The sequence below is a fragment of the Camelus ferus genome, chromosome 11 (assembly GCF_009834535.1).
Source record: "Camelus ferus isolate YT-003-E chromosome 11, BCGSAC_Cfer_1.0, whole genome shotgun sequence".
In the NCBI taxonomy this organism is placed as follows: domain Eukaryota; kingdom Metazoa; phylum Chordata; class Mammalia; order Artiodactyla; family Camelidae; genus Camelus; species Camelus ferus.
Genome location: NC_045706.1, coordinates 61884570 through 61909254, shown reverse-complemented (window position 1 = coordinate 61909254; position 24685 = coordinate 61884570). Strand labels below are relative to the sequence as shown.

Genomic DNA, 24685 nt, shown 5'->3' with positions numbered 1-24685 from the left:
AGGGATGGTGCTTTGTTATTAGATTGTATTTTATTATTTCCTTCAGCTCAACGTGTACCTGATATTGGAGGGCTCTCCCTGTGAGTTGAAATTGAGAGATGCTGCAAATGGTGTGCTTTTATTGCTGTTGCAAAGGCCCCGTTTCCTTTCAGCCACAGTGAGAAAGCTTATGCTATGCAGGCTGAAGGACAGGTCGGTGTCGCCTTATCTGACTGGTGAGTCCAGTGATGATGGTCCAGGATGGCCGCTTTTGTTTGTACTCCAGAAACGGCCAGGGGCAGCTGCTGTTCTGTTGACCCGAGATGCCTGTTCTGACGAGGAGATCAGTAAGCGTTTAGGACAGCTATCCTGGCCTCTTCGCACAGGGGATCTAGTTTACCATCACTTCCTAGGGAAATAGATATAATTTTCTTTCGGCCAGCTTTATATCCAATGTCATGTCATATAAGACATGCCTATGGCTTCTACCAGGAGAGCATTTTCAAAGGTCTCAGGAGTGTAAATTGTTAACTACCCTTTAATAGAGTATCAGTGAATTGGGAAACCTTTTACTTTTGAGCAGAGCGAGGCATGCACACTGCCAGCCTGCCAAGCCAGAAGCTCTGGGGGCAAAGAAATCCTTAGAATGTAGCTGATGATGCTGTGCACGGCCAGCATATTGACTCTAAGTCTTGGCCACCCTAGATGGAATAATCAAAGGGAACAAAAACCATCTAGAAGGCAAATAATAATAAAATACATTATTAAAATGAAAAACAGGCAGAGGAGGGTATAGCTCAGTGGTAAAGTGTGTGCTTAGCATGCATGAGGTCCTGGGTTCAATCCCCAGGACAGCCATTAAAATAAGTAAATGAACAAACCCAATTACCTGCCCCCAAGATAAAATTTAAAAATTAAATTAAAAAACAAAAACAACCAATTCTCGCTAAGATTGCATCACCCCATCTGAAGTCTAGAGCTAAAACTTCATTTTCATTCCATCCCTCTTCTGCTTCCAGGGTTCTGGAAAGAAGCCCAGAGGATCAGGCAATTGTCTGTGTATGGTTTAGGATGCACCCACTCATGTGCCACAGAGCATGGGGCTTTGAGTAAGAATTTAAAACACAGAAGGCAACTAAGTTGCAGTCTGGGCAGGACGCATCAACCTCTTCAACTAGAAATCAAGGTGGCTCAGAGAAGGCACAGTGCTGTTTGGGAGGACTTACCAAATTCCAGGTCTTTGATGTTGCAGTGGAAGACAACTTCTCCATTCACCATGAGCTCCACCACATTCCAGTCTTCTATCTTCTCTAGGATGACACTGTGTCCATCTTTGGCCAATACAGCTGGAAAAGATGGAGGAGGATGCGGGTGCCATGGGGACAGAGATACCTGATATCCAGACGTGCTCATGGATAACAGCAGCTGGTCTGCTTTCCAGCTGCTCATGGCTCTAACTCAACAGCCCTGGTGGGCACCCACCTGGTGCTGCCCCAGTGTGCCCTCCCCTTTGCCGGGAATCACAGCCAGAGACCTGAGTAATTCAGGTTTTGGTTGTGATTTGCCCCAGAGCCATATGATCAGTGACAATAAAAGCCTTCTCTAGGAAACGTTTTTGAGCCTTTCTTATTATAGAGATGATAGTCAGTGTTGGAGGAGATACAGGGAATTAAGTAAATTCTTACTCTGGAGGGCAATTTGGAATTATATGTCAAAAACCGCAAATGCCTCACAAAAATTAGAATGAAAAAAATGATTCTAATCTCTGGCCCGGGAAATTGCACTTATACAAAACTCCCTAAGGAAAAAAATCAGAAATACAGAAAGACTTGTAGCAAGATGTTCCTTTCTGTAGTATTATAATAGGAAGATACTATGAATAACTTACATGTGCAATAATGAGGATGGTCCAATAAATGGTGGCAAACCCACATGATGAGACTTTATTTGGACATTTGAGAAAGTGCTCATGAGCTTTTTAATAGCAAGAAAAAATATTTGTAATATAAGCGAAAAGTCAGGGTACATATATAATATATATTAAAATATGTATTCAATATTAATTAAGTGTATGTAATAGGAAAAAAGAAAATACTTAGTGGGCATCTCTCTGTGGTGAGATTAAGAGAAACAAAATTCTTTTAGAAGATATGTATATACACACACACACATACATACAGTGGACTATTAGCCATGGAAAAGAGCAAAATTATGCCATTTGCATCAACATGGATGGACTTGGAGGGTATTAATGCTAAGTGAAATAAACCAGAGAAAGACAAATACTGTATAATATCACTTATATGTGGAATTTAAAAAATACAACAAGCTAGTGAATATAGCAAAAAAGAAGCAGACTCACAGACACAGAGAACAAACTGATGGTCCAGTTTGGGGGGAATGTAGATGTGGGGGAGTGAGAGGTACAAACTATTAGGTGTAAGAGGATGTATTGTACAGCACAGGGGATATACCCAATACTTTGTAATAATTGTAAATGGAAAGTAACCTTTAAAAATCATACAAAATTAAAAAAATCTTTTAGCGTGTGCCAGATTTTCTATAATAATCAGAAAAAATGTTTTTTTTTAAAGCTAATGGACTAAATTTTTATTCTCACCTTTAGAATTTGCATTTTGGTTATTACTTACATTCAGTGGCTCCTTCCCTAGGGATCAGCTACAGGAAAATTGTTAGATTTGTTCTCTATTGTGGAAATATGAGAGTAGATGGGTTTAGGAGAAGTGATGCGTATGGAACAGTCTGAAGCTCTATTTTCTCCAATATGTTTCTCCCCAAGTTGCTTGAGGTGTTCACCCTGTAACACTGGTGTTAGGGTTGGTGAGCTAAATCTCCACCTTTGGCAGTCTTCACACATCAGTGAGAATTTTCGTTAGGATGGAACGAGAAATCAAATGAGGGGTGGTGCTTGTTTTTTAAAGTCTTAGCATTTCAATCAGTCCTCCGTGGAGAAAAGCAAACAGCTTTGTCAGTTAACTGTGTTTAATTACAGAGACAATTGCTGTTTCAAAATGTTGGCGTGTTCACTTCTTCATCTTTCAATCAGTTCAAGAACATCCAGCCCCAACTGTGAACATTTTAATTGCGTGATTTTAATTTCACTTCTGGAAAGGAACTTCAGAAAGCAACTCAGCGAGGATCTCCATTAACAAGATAGCGCTCCTTGGCCACCCAGTGGTGGCCCTAATTGTCCTTGCATCAGCTAATGCCTCTCCAGAGCATCCACATCTTTTTCTCTGGCATATTTATGTTATTGTATCCTATTTAAGCGTCTTGTTTTAAACATCTTTGGAGAAAGGCACTCAGTTTGGACCAATGACTTGTTTAAATGAAGCAGTCCACCTGGTTTGGAATGGCCAGTGGATTGTCTAAGAGGCATAAAGGCAGTCTATCCATAGGCAGAGATTTCCGGGAACCATACACTCCCCCAGCAGCGCCCCCTCAGGACAAGGGAGGTATAACAGCTGGAGAGGGAAAAGCGGTAAGTTGATAGGTAGGAGGCAATTTGACCTCCATGACGTTGACTTTGCATGGTCTGAAGATGCTCCTGTGACACGTACTTCAATTCAATCGGGAGAAATCCGAAACAAAACAGCTCTCCGTGCTCACCTTACATCCCACCTCTGGGGCAAGGTGCTACCTACCTCTAGCCTAATAACATCCAACACAAGCTAAGGCCTGGGAATTCTGGAGAGAAAGGGGTACAGCTTCTGTCCAAGGCTGGTCCCTGTGACCACAGTGTAAGGGGCTCTGCAGAAGGAGACCCTGGGAAGGTGTGGACCACACTGCCTGCCATGGCCCTTTCCCTGCAGGGCCTGTCTAACCGAGCCTCACATAGCATCTGGGTTTGGGGTTTGTTTTATGAGAACAGCAGCGCTCTTTCCTGGCAAAGTGTTCCTAAGAAATAGGGTTTGTTCCACTGAATAACCCACCCTAGAGAGATGGGGAGGGGGAGTTGCTGAAAAATGGGACACTGCCTCTTTATCTGAGCAAACGAAGCCCCACAGGAAGAAATCCTCTTAACAGAGCATGCTGTTTCTCACTTTGCCTTATAAAGCCCCATGCCTCCTTCACTGACCACAATCCATCCCCCTACCCCCTGCCACCTCCACTCCGGGCTTCGTGTTAATACAGCTCCTTGAATAAACAGGCTCATAACAGAGCTAGGCACCTCCAACAACTCTTTTGGACCCTGAGTGACCTGAATCTGTTTCTTCTTAAAGCGATGTCACCTCGGAGTCTACATCGTCTGTTCACCCTCAGGACACCTGTCACCTTCTCACCAGTCCAGGATGTGTTGAGCCCAGCTGTAGGACGGCCAGTGCAGGCTTAAGGGATCAAATCTGGAGAAGCACCAGAATTCCTGCAGCTCGTCCAAATGCCACCTCTCTACATGGAGGACCCATTTTTTTTTCCTATGAGCTGCTATGGGTTGTCTATTCAAAGAAAGGTCAGATAAACATACTCTGTGCAACAAAGTCTTTGCAAAGGCAGTGGCTAAACTCCAGCATAAATCAACCAGAAGCTGTAAGGCCACCCGCAGAAAGCCTGACTCTTTGAAGTGGCACCTCATTCTTCAAGGGGGATCTGGGTGAACTGGAGGGACATGGAAAAGCCTCCGTCTTCTCAGCGCAGGCGGAACTGTGCACCATCTGCATACGATTTATGTGCTGTTGGTTAGGAAGTCAAGACAAACAGACAGGCATCTCTCCCTCCTCTGCTGGGCACAGACACAATGCCAGTGACCACTAACGTGTGCAGCTAATGCCTAGGAAGGGACAGGAGGATGTCACATAGAGCATTTTAGCTCAATAAGGATGGGTTCTATTCTTAGGAGTCTTCCTTTTTAGTGAGTCGTTTGGCAGGCTTAAGTATAGCAGGCAAGGAAGCAACCATGGCGAGGAAATTAATTAGAACTTTTGGTTAAGCATGAGTTGGTTTAGGTTTATCAGTATTGAGGCCAGAGTTGAGACATTTTTGCTGAGCTATTGTAATTCATGGATAATAAAGAAAGAACGAAACTTTTCAGATTGCTCAAGGCGTGGTAAGTTCAGGAAAGATCAGGCGTATTTCCGAAGCCAGCAGGACTTCGGGAAATGATAAAGGGCTATGATTTTTTTAAAAAGACACAGAACTCAGAGGCAGATTTTACAGATGAGGGCCTGGCATTGCACCACTCTGTGCTTGGTGTGATGTTATTGTTGGGTCTAAAGTCGCAGGGGGGTGGAGGAGGGGGATGATGGACAGAAAAACGGGAGCAGATGCTCCCTCCTTTGCTTCTGTTAACACCCTGGTGTTTGTCACCGGTGCTCAGAAAATGTTGGCTGCCAGTATTATATGAATTATCATTCGGGGATATACTTTAAAAATCAACCGCCTGCTGAGACATTGCGATCCTCACGTCTCCTTTAACCATAAAAATTCCCTCCTTGATCTTCTCAAAATACTCCTTCCCCTCCCCTGCTGTGGGAAGAGCTGCCCGGGCCCTTTGTTTCCTCATCTCTATTCACTCCTTTACCTCCTGCAGCTGGAGGCGCAGCCCACCCTGTCCTGAACCTACGCTCTCAGAGACGAAGAACCCTCAGTACGTTTGGTAACTCACCCAGTTCTCCCCATCCCGTCTCAGCAAATGGACCCTCTGACCTATCTCCTTCCTTGCTTCTTAAAATACTTGTGCTGGTAAAAAACAAACAAACAAACAAAACTCTAAAATCTTATTAGATTATAGGATGATTAAAAAAATAAACCTTATAGAAGAGGACATTTAAATCACCCATAGTTCTTCCCCTTCCCCTCCCTTTGTCTTTTTCAATGGAAGTGGGATCACCATGTACATAAAATTCAGGAATATGTCTTATTCCTTTAACGCTGTGTTGTGGTGACCCAGCCCTGTCTGCAGACATAGATCTGCTGTGTTGTATGTCACATGTACTGCCATTTATCCAGCCGTTCCTTTTTCTGGTTGTTTCCAACTGTTCACAATGACCAAGGAACGCAGAGAACCTTCAAGGGCATGCTTCCATGTGCATGTGTGAGTTTTTATACATATATGAAATTGAGAAATGGATTAGCTGGACTCCACAGTATGTGGTTAAATTTTTAGACACTGCCAAGTTGCTCTCCAAAGTTTTCATGCCAGCTTACCCTCCCATCACAAGTCTTTGAGAACACTCTTTTTCTGTGTCCTTCATCAGTCATGGATTCATCTTTTTCTAGAGACAAACTCCTGCTAACAGTTTGGCGACCATTAGCCATTTCCCTCCTGCTGTGACTCCGCTGCCTCCAGGTTCTTTCCTACCTTTGTGCCCCTCAGAGGGACCACTGCCCATGTCCTGTGGTCTGCCTGGTTCTGACTTTCCTTGCTTCCTTCACAACCTCACCATCTGTGGTTCCAGCGTTTCAGCTCCACGTAGGTTCGTTTTAACTAATGTTTATTGATGCTTAAGATATGCCAGGCACAGTTCCAGACTCTGGGACACAGCAAAGAACAGAACAGACAAGTAGCCCTGCTCCCCTGAAGCATTCATCCCCAGTGGGAGAGACGGAAAACTAGGGAAATAGGTTAAATACTGTTATGTTGGATACTAATGAGCACTGGGAAGAAATAAAAGGGAAGGGAAGAGAGATAAGGAAGCGGAGGTGCAGGGAAGTGTTGACATCAAGAAAGGGGACACTCAAGGAAGATCTGGCCATGAAGGTGATTTTTGAGAAAGACCTGAAGGCTGAGAGAATGAATAGTGAAGAATATGCAGGAATCTGGGGAAAGAGCATCCCAAGTGTATCAACTTCCAAGCCCCAAGGTGAAAATGGGGTAGGAGCATTCAAGGTCAGTGGGGAGGCTGGTGTGGCTGGAGCAGAGTGAGTGAGAGGAGAGGGTAAGTAGCGATGGGAGGAAATGAGGCGAGGGAGGTCATTAGGAGCCTGGCAGGCCACTGGAAGCGTTTGGCTTCCACTTTGACTGAGCTAGGAGCAATCAGAATGTTCTCGGAGACAAGGGCCATCCTCTGACTCAGGTTTAATGGCATCACCTGGCTTTGGTGCTGAGCACAGACTACAGGGGACAAAGTGGTGCAGGTTGCTCAGTGAGGGGCCCAGGGCAGTGATCCAGGCAGGAGATGATTGGCAGCAACTTGGACAAAGAGGCAGAGGTTGGTGGTAGGGAAGATGAGATGTGGTTGAATTCTATCAGGATGCTTTGAAGATGGAGCCACCGGATGTGCTGCTAGGACCAAATAGGGGATGTGAGGGAAAGAGAGGAGAAAAAGATGCCTGCAAGGTTTTTGGCTTGAGTAACTGAAAGAATGGAGCTGCTCTGAACTGAGATGGGAAAAACGCAGGGGGAACTGGTGAGTATGAGGAGGTCAGTTGAGAAATTTTGGACGTGTTGGTCTGAGGTGCTTACTAAGCATCCCAATGACAATAAGAGGTCTTGACTGGAGATATAAATTTGGGAGTCATCAGCAGATAGATGTCATTTAAAGTCATAACTACTTCTGGTTCAAATCTGTCTTTGTCCTTCTCTTAAACTCCAGAACATAACTTCTAATCTCTTAATATTTCTTAATAATTCATTTTCTCCCACTTCCTCTCCCCAAATCTCTTCCTTCAAAATTGACCTCTTTTAAATTTTTTTAAAAAATACTAAAGTTAAAAAAATTATTTTATTTTGTTTTTTTATTGAAGTATAGTCAATTTACAATGTGTCAATTTCTGGTGTACAGCATACTGTTTCACTTATATATACATACATATATTTATTTTCATATTCTTTTTCATTATAGGTTACTATGAGATATTGAATATAGTTCCCTGTGCTATACAGAAAAAGCTTCTTGTTTATTTATTTTATATATAATAGTTAATATTTGCAAATCTTGAACTCCCAATTTATCCCTTCCCACTCCCTTTCCTCCTGGTAACCATAAGTTTGTTTTCTATGTCTGTGAGTCTGTTTCTGTTTTTGTAAATAAGATCATTTGTGTCTTTTTTCTTTTTTAGATTCCACATGTGAGTGATATATGGTATTTGTCTTCCTCTTTCTGGTTTACTTCACTTAGAATGATAATCTCCAGGTCCATCCTTGTTGCTGCAAATGGCATTATTTCATTTTTTATGGCTGAGTAGTGTTCCATTGTATAAATACATCACTATTTCTTTATCCAGTCATCTGTTGATGGACATTTAGTTTGTTTCCATGTCTTAGTTACTGTGAATAGTGCTGCTGCGAACATTGGGGTGCATGTATCTTTTCAAATTAGAGTTCCTTCTGTATATATGCCCAGGAGTGGGATTGCTGGATCATAGGGTAAGTCTATTTTTAGTTTTTTGAGGAATCTCCATATTGTTTTCCATTATGGCTGCACCAAACTACACAAAATTGACCTCTTAAAGCACATCTTGATCTCATCATTCCTTGGCTCAGGAAACTTCGCTGGTTCCCTGTTGTCAAGGGTGGAAGAGGCACACCATCCTCTAGCCAGACCCATCTGCTTGCTGCTTCCCAACATGCCCTAAGCTATTCCCTCCTCCCCTTCATAGTGACCCATCCCCCTGCTAGAATAATAAGAACTAATGCTTGCTGAGCACTTACTATGTGCAAGTATGGTGGTGTTCATGACTCTACAAGCATTTTCTTATTGGACTCACATCAGCGAGGTAGAGATTCTCTTCCATTTTACCAATAAGTAAACCTTGGCTCAGAAAGCACAAAACAACTTGATCTTGACTTTGGCCACACAGCTACTAAATGGTGGAGACTATTTCAAAACCAGATCAGTTGCACTTCAGAGCCCTTGTGCTTAATCTCAGCTCATGCCAACTCTCTGCCAACAATAACAAGAATGGAGACCAGTGACCAGGGAGAGGTGACCAGGAGAGCCAACAGGATTGGTGTACAAACTAGCTGGAGAGTCCCTGACCACCCCCATACTTGTAAACTGCACATTATAACAAGATGTTCATTTATGCATTCTACTTTAATGTAATTCTTGGTATGTAAATAGCCTAAGGAACTCCATACAACCATGCTGACTGTTGGAGCAGTAAGAAACATAATTTAAATATGTCTGCAAACATCAGCAAAATAGTGGAGTAGGCTGCTTCCAAATTCTCATTCCTCCACAGAAATGTTGAAAAAACAACCAGCAACTGTCAGAACCAACTTTGTTGGAACTCTGGAAAACTGTTAAAGGCGGCAAACAAGTGAGCACTGAATTGAGAAGAAGTCAACTTTAAAATGGTAAGAGAGCTTTGTGGCATCTTTATTTGCCCTGCCCCACCTCCTCCCTGGCTTGGTAGCAGCCTTGACGATAGCCCTTTTCCCCAGGCTAGGACCCTGGACTCTGTTTCCAAACGGAGCAGAACAGACCTTATTTGCAAATTCTTGTGTCTGTATGTCCTAACCTGTCTGCGGGCTGCCTAGAGGATTGACACAAGGTGCTTGCCTTTGTTTCAGCTAACCTGGAACTCACACAGGGTGAAAACGCTGTGGGCAGTGCTCAAAGACATTGTAGGGCAAAAGAAAATCGCATAGCTCTCTGGGCAAAAGACTATTGAGATATACAATAAACCTCATAAAGCCTGGGAGGAAAAGCTGGCGAGAGAGTCTTCTTTTTTTTCTCCTTCTCCTCCTCCTCCTCCTCCTTCTTCTTCTTCTTCTTCTTCTTCTTCTTCTTTTTTTTTTTTTTTTAGAAATTAGAGCCATTAAAAGCACTTGTGTATACTGGGGAATTTGGAAAGCCTGATGCATGCCCAGAACAGGATGCAAGCTCAGAAAAGACTTGAGAAGATCCTAAGCTTTCATCACTGGCTGATTCACAGGCTCAGAGAAAACAAGAAGAAAAGGCTGAGGCAGAGTTGCAAATAGCCTGGCTAAGTATTAAAAGAATACCTCAACATAGAGCAAATACATACAGAATGAAAGAGGCTTTTTTGTTTGTTTTATTTTGTTTTGTTTTAAGGCTCCTGGCATTCAAGGGAATCTCTGTTAAAACTCTGGCTGACCACAAGCTAAGCCCTCAACAATTAAGAACCATAAATCTTGGGAAATGAGGAGAATCTGATTTACAGAGTTATCACATTATAATATTTGAATATCCAGCTTTAATAAAAGAATGAAAAAGCATACAAAGAAACAGGAAAGTAACAGACATTCAAAGGAAAAAAATAAGTTGATAAAAACTGTCTCTGAGGAAATCTAGACATTAGACTTAAAATCAGCTACCTTAAATATGCTCAAAGGGGAAAAGGAAACTATAGACAAACAACCAAAGGAAACTAGGAAAATGATGTAGGAACAAATTGAGAATATCAGTAAAGAGAGAAATTCTGAAAAGGAACCAAATAGAAATTCTGGAGTTGAAAAATACAGTAACTGAAATGAAAAAATTCACTAGAGGGGTTCAGCAATAGACTTGAGCAGGCAGAAGGAAAAATCAGTGAACTTGAAGACAGGACAATTGAAATTAGCAAGTCTGAGGCAGAGAAAGAACAAAGAATGAAGAAAAGTGAATGGAGCCTAAGGAACTCGTGGGACACCATTAAATGTACCAACATACACACGCTGGGAAGCCCGGAAGGGCAAAAGAGGAAGTGGCAGAAAGAATATTTAAAGGAATAATGGTTGAAAACTTCCCAAATTTGATAAAAGACATGAAAATACACCTCTAAGAAGCTCAATAACTAGTAAGAAGATTGAATCAGTAATCAAAAACCTCCCAACGATAAAAAAAGCCCAGGACCAGATAGATGGCTTTAGTGGTTAACTCTACCAAACATTTAAAGAAGAGTTAACACCAAACCTTCCCAAACTCTTCCAAAAATTAAAGAGAAGGGGGCCACTTTCAAACTCATTCTACGAGCCCAGCATTATCCTGATACCAAAACCAGACAAAAACACTAGTAAGAAAAGAAGACTACTGGCCAACATCCCTTTTGAATTCTGACACAAAACCTGCCACAAAAAATTAGCAAACTGAATTCAGTAGCGTAGTAAAAGGGTTATACACCAAGTGGGATTTTTCACAGGAATGCAAGGGTTGCCCGACGCATGAAAACCAGTAGATGTAATATACCTCATTAATAGAATGAAGGAAGCAAAAGCAATCACCTCAGTTTATTCAGAAAAAGCATTTGATGATACCCAACATTCTTTCATGATAAACACATTCAGCCAAATGGGAATAGAAGGAAATCTTCCTCACCACCATAAAGGTCATGTATGAAACATCCACAGCTTAACTTCATAATGGAGAAAGGCTGAAAGATTTTCCCCTAAAATCAGGAACAAGACAAGGGTGCCTGCTTTTGGCACTTCTATTCAACAAGAGGAATTAAGCAAGAAAAAAATTTTAAATGGCATCCAAATTAGAAATGAAGAAGTAAAAACTATGTCTATGCTCTTATATCTAGAAAACCCTAGAGTCCACAAAAACACTGTTTGAGCTAATAAACAAAATCAACACAAAAATCAGCTGTAATTTTATACACTAGAAATGAACAATCTGAAAAGGAAATTCATAAAACAATTCCAACTACAGTAGCATCTAAAAGAAGAAAACACGAATGAATAGACTTAACCAAGGAAGTGCAAATCTTATACACTGAAAACTACCAAAATTGCTGAAAGAAATTAAAGAAGACCTAAGTAAGCAGAAAAATATACTATGTGCATAGAATGAAAGACAGTATTTTTAAGATGACAGTACTTCTCAAAGCAGTATACAGATTCAGTGCAATTCCTACCAAAATCTCAGTGGTGTTTTTTGCAGAAATGGAAAGACTCATCCTAAAATTCATAGGTAATTTCAAGGGACTCAGAACAGCCAAAACAATCTTGAGAAAGAAGAAAGTTGGAAGTAACACACTTGTGGATTTCATAACTTACAAAAAGCTATGGTAATTAAAAGAATGTGGTTACTGTCATAAGGATAAACATATAGACCAATGGAATAGAATCAAGTGTCCAAAAAAACCCATCACATTAATAGTCAATTGATTTTGTCATGAGAGCCAGGATTATTCAATGGGCAAAGGACAGTCTCTTTAACAAATTGTACTCAGAAAACTGGATATCCACATGAATGTCTTTTGAAGGAAATTAGACCTTTTTCTTATACTATATATAAAAATTAACTCAAAATGGATCAAAGGTCTAAATTTAGAAACTATAAAACTCTTAGAAGAAAAACAGGGGAAAATCTGAATGACTTCAGATTTGGCAAATATTTCTTAAACATCAAAAGAAAAAAAGAAAATTGAACTTCATTAAAAATAAAAACTTTTGTGCATCAAAGGACACTATTAAGAAAGTGAAAAGATAATCTATAAAATGGGAGAAATTTTTCGCTAATCATGTATCTGATAAAGGTCTAGTATCCAGAATATATAAAGAACTCTTCCAGCTCAATAACAAAAAGAACAATCCATTTAAATAATGGGCAAAGGACTTAAACAGACGTTTCTCCAAAGAGGCAGACAAACAGCCAATAAGCACATGAAAGGATGCTCAGCACCATTAGTCACTAGAGAAGTGCAAATAAAAACCACAGTGAGATTCCATTTCACACCTACTAGGATGGCTATAATTTGAAAAAGAAAAGAAAGAACAAGTATTGGTAAGAAGGTGGGGAAATTGGAACCTCATACATTGCTGGTGGTAATGTAAAATGGTGCAGCTGCTGTAGAAAGCAGTTTGGTAAGTTCCTCAATAAATTAAACTTAGAATTCCTATATGATTCAGCAATTGCACCCATAAAAATTGAAAACAGGAACTCAGATACTTGCGCACTTATGTTCATAGCAGCACTATTCACAGTAACCAAAAGCAGGAAACAACTGAAGTGTCCATTAACAGAAGAATGGAAAAACGAAATGTGGTATAAACATACAATAGAATACTATTTGGCGGTAGAAAGAAATGAAGTCTTAATACATGTTACAACATGGATGAACCTTGAAAGATACTATGTTACGTGAAATAAGCCAGACACAAAAGGACAAATGTATAATTTTTATTACAGAAAATATCTAGAATGGGCAAATTCATAGAAACAAAAAGTAGGCTGGAAGCTAGAAGGACCTGGGAGAATACAGAGTGGATTCAGTTTGTTTGATATATTGAAAAATTTTGGAAAATAGGTAGTGGTGATGGTTGTACATTTTTTGAAAAAGCTTTTAGTGTTTGTTTTTGTTCTCTTTCGGGGAGGAGGTAATTAGGTTTATTTATTTACTTATTTATTTAATGGAGGTATGGTGGGATTCAACCCAGGACCTTGTGCAAGCTGAGCACGCACTCTGCTACTGAGCTATACTCTCCCCTGATTATACAACATTTTGAATGTCATTAATGTCACTGAATTGTACACTTAAAATGGTTCAAATGGCAAATTTTATGTTATATATATTTTATCACAGTAAAAATATGCTACCAAATTAAAAAAGAAAGGAAAGAAAGAAAGAAAGGAGGAAGGAAGGAAGGAAGGAAGAAAGAAAGAAGGAAAGAAAGAAAGAAAGGAGGAAAGAAAGAAGGAAAGAACGAGCTGAAATAGGGCAGAAAATATGAGACTAGGTTGGGGAAGAGGAGCTGCTACTTCCTAAGCCTGAAGCAAAGAAAAAAACTTTCTATAAAAGTCAAAAGCCTAGAGACAGAAAATTAAAAGGCTCAGAAGAACCCTTAAATGTAGACTCTTTGGCAGCAGTTCAAGATCCACCTTATTTTTTTTTTTTTAATGTTGTGGCTGCTTAGTCTCATCATCTAGTGAACATAAACGAAAGGTGGGTTATGAAGTGAGGGGTCAGTGTGTGGGGCTCATTAGAGGAGAAGGAAGCAAAAAGTCAGTTTAGGCAGTGTCCTCAGCCAAGACTACAAAACATTTTAAACATCGCCAAAAAACACTGAGATTTATGATAGAAATTTCTCAAGCAACTGTTCTCTCGAGAAAGCAACTTTCTCTGCTGATTGAAATCCTGCTTATTCTCCAAATAATCCTACTTATTCTGGAACTCAAATGCCACCTCCTCCAGGAGGCTCTCCCAGATTGCCAGTTATGTGTCCAGTGGACTCCCACAGATATTTTCCCTGGGAGATCCCAGGTTTGGGTCATATAATGGAGTTCATGAAGACTCAGTCCTGGGCTTTTTCCATCCTCATCCTCCCATCAGTACATACATCATCTATTCATGCATCCAGCCTTTTCAAATATTTAGTCTCACTGCCTGGAATGCTCTTTCTTCCCTTTACCTGGTTAGTTTCTCCTTATTCTTTAAAGCTCAACTCAAATGTAATTCAGGCAAGTACACCTTTCTAGATCTCTCCCCTCTCGCCTCCAATTATGGCCAGTGGCAGGTCCCCTATAATTACATTCCTTGTCAGAGGCTTGGCATAACTGTCAATTAGTAGTCAACGATGAGAAAGTCACTTCAAGGACATATATCTTGTTCACCAGTGTGTCTCCAGTACCTGGAAGAGTGTCCAAGACATACTAGGTGCTCAGTAAAAGTTTGTTGCATGAATGAATGATCAAGGGATAGATTCTCCACCTTTTCCCAGTCATATTACCTTGGAAAAGTCACTTAATATTCCTGATCCTCAGTTTCCCAGTGTGTAAAGCAGGGTATATAATCCTTTCTATCCAGGTAACTTGCAGATACTTGCCAGCACCCAGTGGGCTCACAGTGCCTGTTTATTCCTACTCTAATGTTGAAGCAGTGGAAGCCAGAGGAAGATGCTAAATCATCCTGGGGTTGTGGAGGCTCAGGGAAGACTTTCCAGAGGAGATAGCACTGGCCTAGGGCTGAGGTAGGAAGGACATCTAGCCAGAGGGCATAGCTTGCACAGATGTTCAGAGGCTGGTGTACACCTGGGCACACGCAGCTGGGTGGCCCTTCGGCGCTTAGCTGCCTACCTAGAAGGCCTTCCAGGCGATAGGTTCGGTGCTCCACTGACAGGCCAACTGAGCTGTATGGCCCATAGCGTATGATGACCAACGCGTTCTTGGGCATGGCTGGGCTGCCTGCCGGGGCGACTGCGCAATACGCACTGCTAGGCAACCGCTTTTCAGGTTCTGGGGAGTGGGCGTGGCCATACATGGGTGGGCGGGGCCACAGAGGGTTGTGGGGTGGAGCTCGAGGATCTTCATGTACAACCCCAGTCCCCGGCCCTGTGCCTGGACTGGGGACTGGCGGGATGAGGAATCTCCCTTCTTGGACGCCTGTACCACCTACTGTGTGTCCTCCACTAGGGTGCAGAAACGTGTAGTGGTGGTTGGAGGCCACTCTCATGACCTTCACTGTCCGGTAGACACAGAATTTCAACCTGGTATGGCAAGTGTTCATGATAAATAACAACAGCTAACATTGACAGCTAGTTACAGGAAGTATGTGTCAGGGGACAAGCTAAGCATTTCCCATGTCATCACATTTAATCATTTAACCATTCCTATGAAGTAGGTTGTATTTATAAAACTGAGTCTCAGAGGGGCCAAGTAACCTTATGAGGCAAGTTAGACATGAAACTTCTGGAAACCTTTATAAGGCGATATGTATAGATTTCTTTTTATTTATTTTGCCTGGGATTTGGTGGGATTCTTGAAACTGTGAATTTAAGTCCTTCACCTGTTTCAGAATAATTTGAGCTATTAGCTCTTCACATATTGCTTCTGCCCATTTTCTCACTTTTCAGAGACTCCAGTTAAATGTGTGTTAGACTTTCTCAATGTATTTTTCACACTCTCTTCTCTCCTGTGTTTTTCTTTCTTTCTTCTATGCTTCTTTTGGGATTGTGTGTATTTATGTATTCATTCATTCATTCAATTTTATCAGTAGTCCAGTTTACTAATTTTCTCTTCAGCTGTGTCTACTACTATCAAAGCCATCACTCTGGTTATTTAAGAAATTTTTTAATTCTTCAATTCTAGAATTTTAGTTTCAATCTTGGCCCCTTTTCATATCTGCTGCACCACTTTTTTTTTTTTTTATAGTTTTCAGTCTCTTGCCAGGTTTTTTAGATCTGATTTTATCATCTTGATCATAGTCTTATTTTATAGCCTGTGTTGGAGAATTCCACTACCTGGAGGCCCCAAGTGTCTGTTTCTGTTGTGATTTCTGCTGGTTTCTGTCATTTCGTCTTGTCTCCTAGAGTTCTTGGTTTATTTTGATTGTGTACTGGATATTGGATTAGAAAAATTATTTGTAGGAACAATTTGAGGCCGAGGATGATGTTATCTTCCTCTACAGAAGCCTTTTTCTTCACTTCTTGCCGGGTTCTGTAGCACCAGCAACACAGGGTCGTCTTAATAGAATTTAAGGGCTTGAGATTTTCGGAGCCATCCAGATGGCCTGAAACTGGGCTGCAGTCCATATGGAGGTTGGTTTATTTATATTTTTTCCTCATTTCTGTGGTGCAGTCTTTTTGGGCCCTAACCCAATGGTGGGTTAGGGTGGTGGGTGGTGGCTTACCAGGGTTCCCCCTTGGTAGTGTTAGACTCCAGTTTCTGTAGGCCTAACTCTGCAAACTCAAAATTGCATCTCATCTTCTAGGTTGCCTATTCAAGATCACTGGATAGCTCTAGAGGAAAATTATCTCCAGTTCTATGCTTACTTTCATCCTTTCCCTGATCTTGATCCAGTTAGCTCTTTTATGATTTTTCAAGGAGACTGAAAAAAAAAATGCTATATTTTAAAATATGTCTTGTATAGGAAGCACAGTCTGAATTAAACTACTCCACCATTATCAGAAACAGAAGTTTCCCACTGAGAATTTTGCTCAGTTGCATTGACTCTGGAGATCAATTTGGGGAAAACTGAAACTTTCTGAGACCTTCCTATTTATTGTATTGGAGAATCTCTCCTTTATTTAGGTCCTCTTCAATGTCTTTCAGTGTAGTTTATAATTATCTGTGTATAGGTCTTCCTGTCTTTTGTTAGAATGATTACAAGTTTCTATTGTAAGACATGTATTTGGCATTGTGATTTTATTGTAGTATAAAATGAAGTTGACTTATATTGATCTTATATGGGCCACCTTGAACTTGTCTTATAATTTCTACTAACTTATTTGTAGATTCTTTTGGGTTTTCTATGTAGACAGTCACATTGTCTGCAAATAATGATAGTTTTATTTACTTTATTAAGCCTTTCATTTTTCCTTATTGCACAGGCTAGACCCTCTAGTGCAATGATTGAATAAAAGTGATGAGTACATATCCTGTCTTTACCCTGATTTTAAAGGATAGAAAACATTTCCAATATTTCCCTATTTAGGATGATATATATTGTATGTCTTTTATAGATGTTCTTTGTGAAGCTAGGTTCTTTTCTAATTGCATTTTACTATGAGTATTTCTTAAAAATTGTGAATGAGTTGAATTTTTTGAATACATTTTAGTGATTTTAATGATTAGAATGATCCTATTACTTTCATTCTTTAAGCTGCTCATGAATAAGTGACATTTAGATATCTTCTAATATTAAGCTATCTTGCATTCTTGGATAAACCTGAATGGATCATGAGTGTATTGTCTCTTTTAGATTATGTTAGAATTTGTTTGCTAGTATTTCACTTAGGATTTTTGGATATATATGCATGAGTTAAGTGAGTCTGTAGTTCTTCTTTATTGTATGTTCTACTCTGGTATGGATGTTAAAGTTACACTAGCTTCAGGGAATAAATAAGAGAGTGTAGAAGAAGATGGAATATCCCCTTCTTTATTTTGTATACAAATCAAATGATCACTTCTTTGAATGTTTGCTGGAGCATGTCTATACAATTTTATGTTTCTCCTCCTTCCCCCCCTTTTTCCCCTGAATGAGAAGATTTAAAATTACCACTTCAGTTTATTTACTATTTATAAGACTATCCAGGAATTTTATTTCTTCTTACATCAGTTTTAGTAAATTATATTTTTCTAAGAATTTTTCTATTTTTAGTCTGAATTTTCAAATTTATTGGCATAAAGTGGTTGATGTATTTTTTGCTATCTTTTTATTGTCTACTTTATTGTAGTTATGTTAACTTTTTATTCATAATATTATTTATTTCTGACCTTCTCTTGTTATTATTGGTTTTACCAGAGGCTTATCCATTTTGTTAGCTTTTTTAAAGAACCAACTTTTCCTTTATTTAAGCTTCTCTGTTGTTTTTTGTTTTCTCTTTCATTGATAGCTGTTTTTATCTTTATTACTTTCTTTGAGTTTATTGTTCCTTTTACTGTTTGATTCTTTTTCTTATGTTTTAAGTTTTAGCTCATCCATTTTGAGTCTTTCTTCTGTTCTGATGTAAGTATAAATTCCCTTCAAAGCTGTATTGCAGAAGTTTTGATATGAGGTGTCTTTATTATTATTCTGCTGTAAGTATTTTAAAATTTCCATTATTATTTCTTTTTTGACCATGAGTTTTAGAATGATGCAGGGTTTTTTTTTTTTTTGGAATATTCTTAATCATTTTCTCGTTCAATAGTGTTTTTCCTCCATTGTCTCTATTTTCTCCAGCCTTCCTGATGTTATTCTTCTGTTTGTTTTGTCTGCTGCTTTCCCTCCTGTGAGCTGCCATTTGTTGTGCTTTTTGTATTTTTTGACTGTGAGCTCATGTTTAATGGAGTAGTTTTCCCCCTAAGGGTATTTGGTGTGTCCAGGGTTGTGGAAAACAGTTTTGTATTTGATTCTGCTGAGGCCCTTTGGATCTTACTGAGCCAGGCAATTTAAATAAATTCTTGGCTTGAAATTCCTACTTCACAGATAAGTTGGATACATTCAGACTCTACATTCCCAAATGGCATAAATTTATAGTTTAATTTCTCATGGATGTCTTTCCACCATCTTGGCATGGTTCCTCAATGTTCCCCTGGGCTGATGGGAAGAGTGTTGCAGTTTTTACAAGTCTGGGACACCTCCATGAGGTTCTGGTTTTGTGCAGGGCATTTAGCTGCATCTCCCACCTTGTCTGGGTTGAAGTTATGTCTTCTCAACTCGCAGGAGTGGAGAAGCCCACTGTCAACCACTGGAGTCTGTGTCTGGTCTGATACCCCTTTCATTCCTGCTCCCTGCTCTGTTTTGGACAACATTTTTTCCCCCCTGGAATGTGAGGATTGCTTTTCTTTCTTTTGAACTGGACTATAATTTTGAGTATTTTTTCCTCTTTGTGTGTATGTTTTTATAGGTGGAGGGGGGCCCTTTGGCATCAGCCCAGCCTACCATTTTGCTGCTCCTTAAATATAAGAAATAGAGTCCAAGGAAAGAACCCTGGGGTCCAATGACATACAAGGAACAGAAATAGGAAGCGAAATCCCATGAGGAGATGGAAGAAGCAGTAGGAAAAAACAAGGAGAGCTGGTCCTTAGAAAATGAGAGAACGGAGTTTTTAAAAAGTTCCTCTTAACGGCATGTGAGCCCAGCTCTTCCCACAAATGGCATAGTGTTCATCCTGCGGACTCAAGAGACCTCTTTGGAAAGAAAACTCAGAGAAACACAAAAGCGGGAAGATTGCCTGAATTTATAAAGGGAACCCAAGGTACTGGTTCTCCCTCTGCGCCCAAGGAGAGCTGCTTTGGAGTAATTTGGAAACTTGTGGTTGCTCTTGTGAACCCAGGAGGGACTCCTCCCTATATTTTTACCTGAATGTACCAACATCCACCCCAAAGGACCTTCAGAGACAACAAGGAGCAGGTGGCATTATTTTGCACGTTGTGGGGTTGATGTGCCTGTTGGTACTTTGCTCTCTCTGTCATCTCCATCTGGTTGTTTTGGGGCCACGTGTGATATACGTGATCAATGAGAGCAAACCCACATTACTTTCACCCTGTTCTTTCCTTTCCCCTCCATTGCTCCTGGAATATTATTCTTAGCCATTATCTTTTTGGATAATGCCTTTTCCACATCCAAATCACACAAAGTCATAGACTTTAAGGTCCCCTTTTGACTCTGATTGGAAAACACTGGGGCTTCCATTTGGAGGAATCTCAGTTCTGGTTCTGTGGATTATTGTGGCTGTGGAGGGGTTCTTGCAGCTTGGAATATATCTGTGCAGGGTGCAGGGCTGTGCAGGGTGCAGGAACCTGTGGGCCCATGGACCTGTGAGCTTATAAGACTGTTAGGTTTTCACATCACTTCCTAAGTTTTCAGACAATGACCATCTTACATCATCTTGCCACAACTCTGGAAGTGAGTAATGCTGATATCAACATCCCCATTTGACAGTTGAGGAAACTGAGGGCTAGAGAGGTGAGAGAGATGCCCCAAAGTCCACAGCAAGTTAGAGAAAGACCTGCGTCGGTAGTTTAGGCATTCCACCTCTGAGCCTGATGCTTTGCCTTCCATTCCATCTTGCCTGTGCATCTTTGTGCAAGCTTAAGTGCAGACACCATCTCTACACCCAGGTTTCTGCCAACCTGATCACAAACATCGGGTGAAACCTCTCTGCCCCTCCCCCAACCCCGTGGTGGGATGCCACACACTAGGAGGGGCTAACTTCTTTCCTCTTTTTTCTCCCCCGGTCCCTGTCTTTGAGACTTTTGCCACTGCTGCTGGCAGACCTCAGACAAAGGCAAATGAATCACTGACCCAGCTCCCAGAATTTACAACAAAATTTCTATAGATTTTCTGTGTAGACACAATGGCCAACACCATCTTTCTTGGCATTACTTTTTATTGAATTACAGTCTTTAAATAATTTGAATATAGTGCTTTCAATATACAGTTCTTTAGTCATACATATATTTCTGTAAAGCACAAAACTATAACTTAAAATTGAAAGGCTATAAATACACATGTCCATATTGCCATAAATCTAGAACTATTTTATAAAAATAGAACTCAAATCTCAACTTTATATATTTTGGCAACTTAGCAGTTATTGTAAGGTGGCCATGTACATTTTTATTATGCATCACTGCCCCTGAAGGTCTGTCTCCAAGTCTCATTTTCTACCCCATTGGGGACACCTGGAACAGTCTCTTTACCAGGGTCTCTGCAGAGATGCCCATGGCCATGGCTCAGCAGCGCCTTTGCGTAAAGGCTCAGTGCACCCACCTGTTCTTGGAGGGGGAAGACCAGCTTCCAGCCCTTCCTCAGAGAGAGGAGGTGTTCCCTCCTGCCAAATGTCTGCCATCCACACGTGGTTGACATCTGAATACACAAAGTCAGTTTCCTTTCCCTGTGCTCAGAGAATGGTAGATGTGAGTTTGGTCCTGTCAAATCAGTGTACAAAGTGTGAAACAAACATCACCCAAACAATGCCTGTTGGGGTATCGTCACCCTGACAGCAGGCACCAGTGCCCACCTGCTTGTGCAAGGTCCTTTACACACGCGACCTACCATCCTGACAGCCTCACGAGGCCAGAACACTCTCATCCCCATTGGACAATGGAGGGAATCGAGTGTCTGAGCATTTAAGTCTCTTGGTCAAGGTCAGTGGGGCTGCCTGATCCCAAAGCTCTCTGCCTGCCCAGGAATCCATGGAGAGAAACCAGAAGAGAGCTTGGACCTCTACTGCGGTCATTTGATGAGAACAGACAAGCAGCTTTGGGTCAACTTACAGCAGGTGGACAGCAGTTCCCCAAACATTTCCAGGACTCCTAGGCCACACCTTTCCAGGGGGAGAAGGAAGGTAGACGTCTGAGAGAAGGAGCATGGGCCTGCAGACCAGTGGCTTTGAAGGGGCAGGGCCAGAATCATCCTGATCATCCAATAGAAACCCCTCAACTTAAAACCAGGGGCTCACGGGATTTACTGCTTACAGATGTTTGTGTTTTCAACGAGCCCAGCAAAGGTCAGAATGCCTACTCTGTCTCAGGTCTGCCTGCTTCAATACAGGTTGAAGTGCAGAGAGCTTGCACGGTGGCCCAAGGAAGGGACACATGCAGGGTCCCTGGGCCAGAGTGGAGGGCTCAGAATGACATAGAACAAAGCAAGATGGCAGCGGGCAGGGGGGCTTTTTCAGAAAACCCTGCAGGGAGCATGGCAGAACTCAACATGATGAGACCCACCTCTGCTCCTCGCTGGACCTAGGCAGGCTGCCCCAGCTATTTGCAGTTTTGATTTTTCTGGTTGCTTTCCCATAAAAATATGCCCCAGTGGAAAGTTTCTCTCATATCCCCTCTGTGATCACAGCCTCTCTGGACGGTCTCCCCCCCGGCTCAGTGGACTGTTGGCCTCTCCACCAGGGCTGGGTCTGCACGCGGCCCATTCCCTCCTCCCAGCCCTGCTCCTGCCAGCTGTGCCCTCAGCCCCCAGGCCAGTGGAGAGCCTTGCTCTGGGCCCTTCCACATGGCTTTTAGTCAGAATCCCTGGATAACATTGCCCACATAAAGGAGCCCAGCTGACCAAGGGTGTCCTGCTTAGGCCACTGAAATCATTTTCTGAAATTCACGTCACAGTAAATTTCTTAAAAGCCTCTCTTAAGAATGAACAAAACAAAACAACAGCCACAGAAAACCCCCGAAGCACCCCTCTCTCCTCTCCTCTAAAAGGCTGATCACCTATCAGGGCATGTTTCTTGTGAAGGCGAGTGGGAACACAACCAGAAAAAATGCAAGTGGCAAGATCCCAAGGGAAGTGCACTGGTCCCCACCACGCCCCCAGGGGAAGCCAGGAGCAGCAGCTACCCCGGGGCAATGGCAGACCTTTATTTCCCCTTTCAGAATAGCCAGACCAGACATTCTGAACTCAGTGGATGAGTTCAGAACTCCCAGGCTGCCCCTGGGAGGCAAAAAAGGAGAAATGTATTTGTGGGCCCGGATCACTGTATTTTAAATTAACTTGGGCTGTGTGTGTGTGTGTGTGTAGGGGAGGGAGTGCTTACAGGACTGTGTGGCTCGGGGCAGGTCACCCTGAATGCCATGATCAGGCTGCTTTGACTCTGAAAACTCCTCCCAAAAAGATACCAGGTAATGACCTGGAGTTGGCCTCTCCTTTCATGGTTCATTTGGGTACATTGCACATAATAAGGTGACTCATTCTTTCATTGGGCAAAAGCATCACCTGGACATGCCAGTTCCTGCTAGGAAGCAAACACTAACATTAAGCTTCTGTGGCCGTGGAGGGAAATCGGGGCTGACTTCCCACACCTCACCCTGGCCACCCCTGAGCCAGGCTGGTCTTATTTCCCAGGGCAGAGGTCAGAGGGCAGCTTGATAAATAATGATGATTCCCATGCATAACGAGGGACACTTTCCTCCTAAAACTCCAGCTTTGTGTGTTGCCTCAGTGTGGTCTGCGTGTTAGGCCTGGAGTTACAGGGGAGCTACAGAAAGCTGGGTGAGGGTTGGGAGCAGAGCTTCGGTCGGATTGGACAGCTGCAGAATGCTGGGTTTGGGGAGGTGAAACCTAGTGGCAGCAGTCAAGGTTGATGCCCTTGGCTGGGCCTCATGACTTTTTCCTTGGTCGCCAGTGGCTTCCCCGTGGCAGATTGTGGCAGACTGCAGAGGCCTCTCATTTCAACGAGGCTTTCTTCCACAGCTTTTGCAAACTTGGTTGAAGAGGTCTCTTTGCAGCCATGGAAGCTGGAGATGCAGAAAAGGATGCTCTCTGGCTGGGGGTTGTAGCAGGCGCCATACCCATTGGGTACCACAGGTCCGTAGCAGCAAAACATCTCCATGGTGGTGGGCACCTGGGGGAGAGGACAGGTCAGAAGCTGCTTGTTCTAAAAGCTTCCTAGAAAGCAGAGCATTCCAGCAACCCCAGGGGTCTCAACAGGATATTTGCTTCTCTTTGACTGTTTTCCACCTGGGCATTGGACTGAATTAACCAAATCAACTGACAGCTCCATCCTGGATGGCCACAGCCAGAGCCATCAAAACAAACCCATCTAACTGCATGGAATCAGAAGAAGAGGGGCCGTCAGCCCCTCCCTGGTGTGAAATCTGCTCTACTCATGGAGTCAGAAGCTCCCAGAGTGACCTGGTGCGGGGTCTCGAGCTGAGTCTCTCCTTCACCTGGGGGCTGTCTGAATCACCGAGGCAATCAGAGCAATTTTCTAAATGGCACCCGGGTGGCACCCAACGGTTAGATGGCTTCCCAGAGGGAGTAATTTATGAACTGGAGGAAATCTGGCTCGTCTTCTCTGTTGATTTTCCCCGCATCCTTAATTACTGTCAGTATTGCCTGGCTGCTCTGATTTTCTCCCCGCAGCCTGGCCACGCACAATTACCCAGTGCTGGGCGTTTCAAAGATTGCCATCAACTGAAGTTTTAGTTAGGTACCGGCTATGTTTTGAATTCAAAGGGGCCGGGATTTTGTAATCTGGATCACAAACCAAGAAAAGGTATTTCTGAAGGCATTCATTCAAGCCATAAATGTTCATTTCAGTTGGAAAAAAAAAAAAAACCCAACAGCAAATCAACACACCCCAGTTAATTTTATTAGCTGGTCTTAAAGGGAAAAGAGAACACATTCTTGAGCAGTTTCAGGGCGGGGTTTGTTTTTAAACCCACAGGTTCTGTGTGCTCAGGCCAGAAATGACACTGGCCGTTTTAATGGGGCAGAACAAACCATTAGTCTTGCTAATAGAGACACCTCATTGTCAGATAAATTTGCCGTGCAACAGATGAAGGCCATAAAACCATTCCAGAGCACGTTTCGCTCATGGATGGTTTCCTGAAGAATTTATGTGGTTGTGTCCTTCCCTCGTTTATTCACGCCGGCAAGCTCACTGCCGTAATGACAAGATGAAGTTACTGAGTGGGATTTATCCTCA

At 42.0% G+C, this 24685-nt stretch overlaps 2 protein-coding genes across 3 annotated transcripts in view; both read right to left on the bottom strand.

The window, feature by feature from the left end:
• Positions 1-323: 323 nt before the first annotated feature.
• On the bottom strand, positions 324-15000 carry C11H10orf53 (chromosome 11 C10orf53 homolog). The gene is made up of 3 exons (XM_006188776.1): positions 14904-15000; positions 1206-1325; positions 324-388 (listed from the first exon to the last, which is right to left on the bottom strand). The coding sequence occupies exons 1-3, from the start codon at positions 14998-15000 to the stop codon at positions 324-326; spliced, it is 282 nt and encodes a 93-aa protein (XP_006188838.1).
• Positions 15001-20620: 5620 nt separating this feature from the next.
• The window catches only part of CHAT (choline O-acetyltransferase), a 53457-nt gene continuing 49392 nt past the window's right edge, over positions 20621-24685 (bottom strand). For both annotated transcript variants that reach the window (XM_032491680.1, XM_006188774.3), the window contains exon 16: positions 20621-23599. In XM_032491680.1, coding sequence (XP_032347571.1) covers positions 23330-23599 — 270 coding nt within the window. In that variant the 3' untranslated portion in view covers positions 20621-23329. The remainder of the gene's footprint in view (positions 23600-24685) is intronic.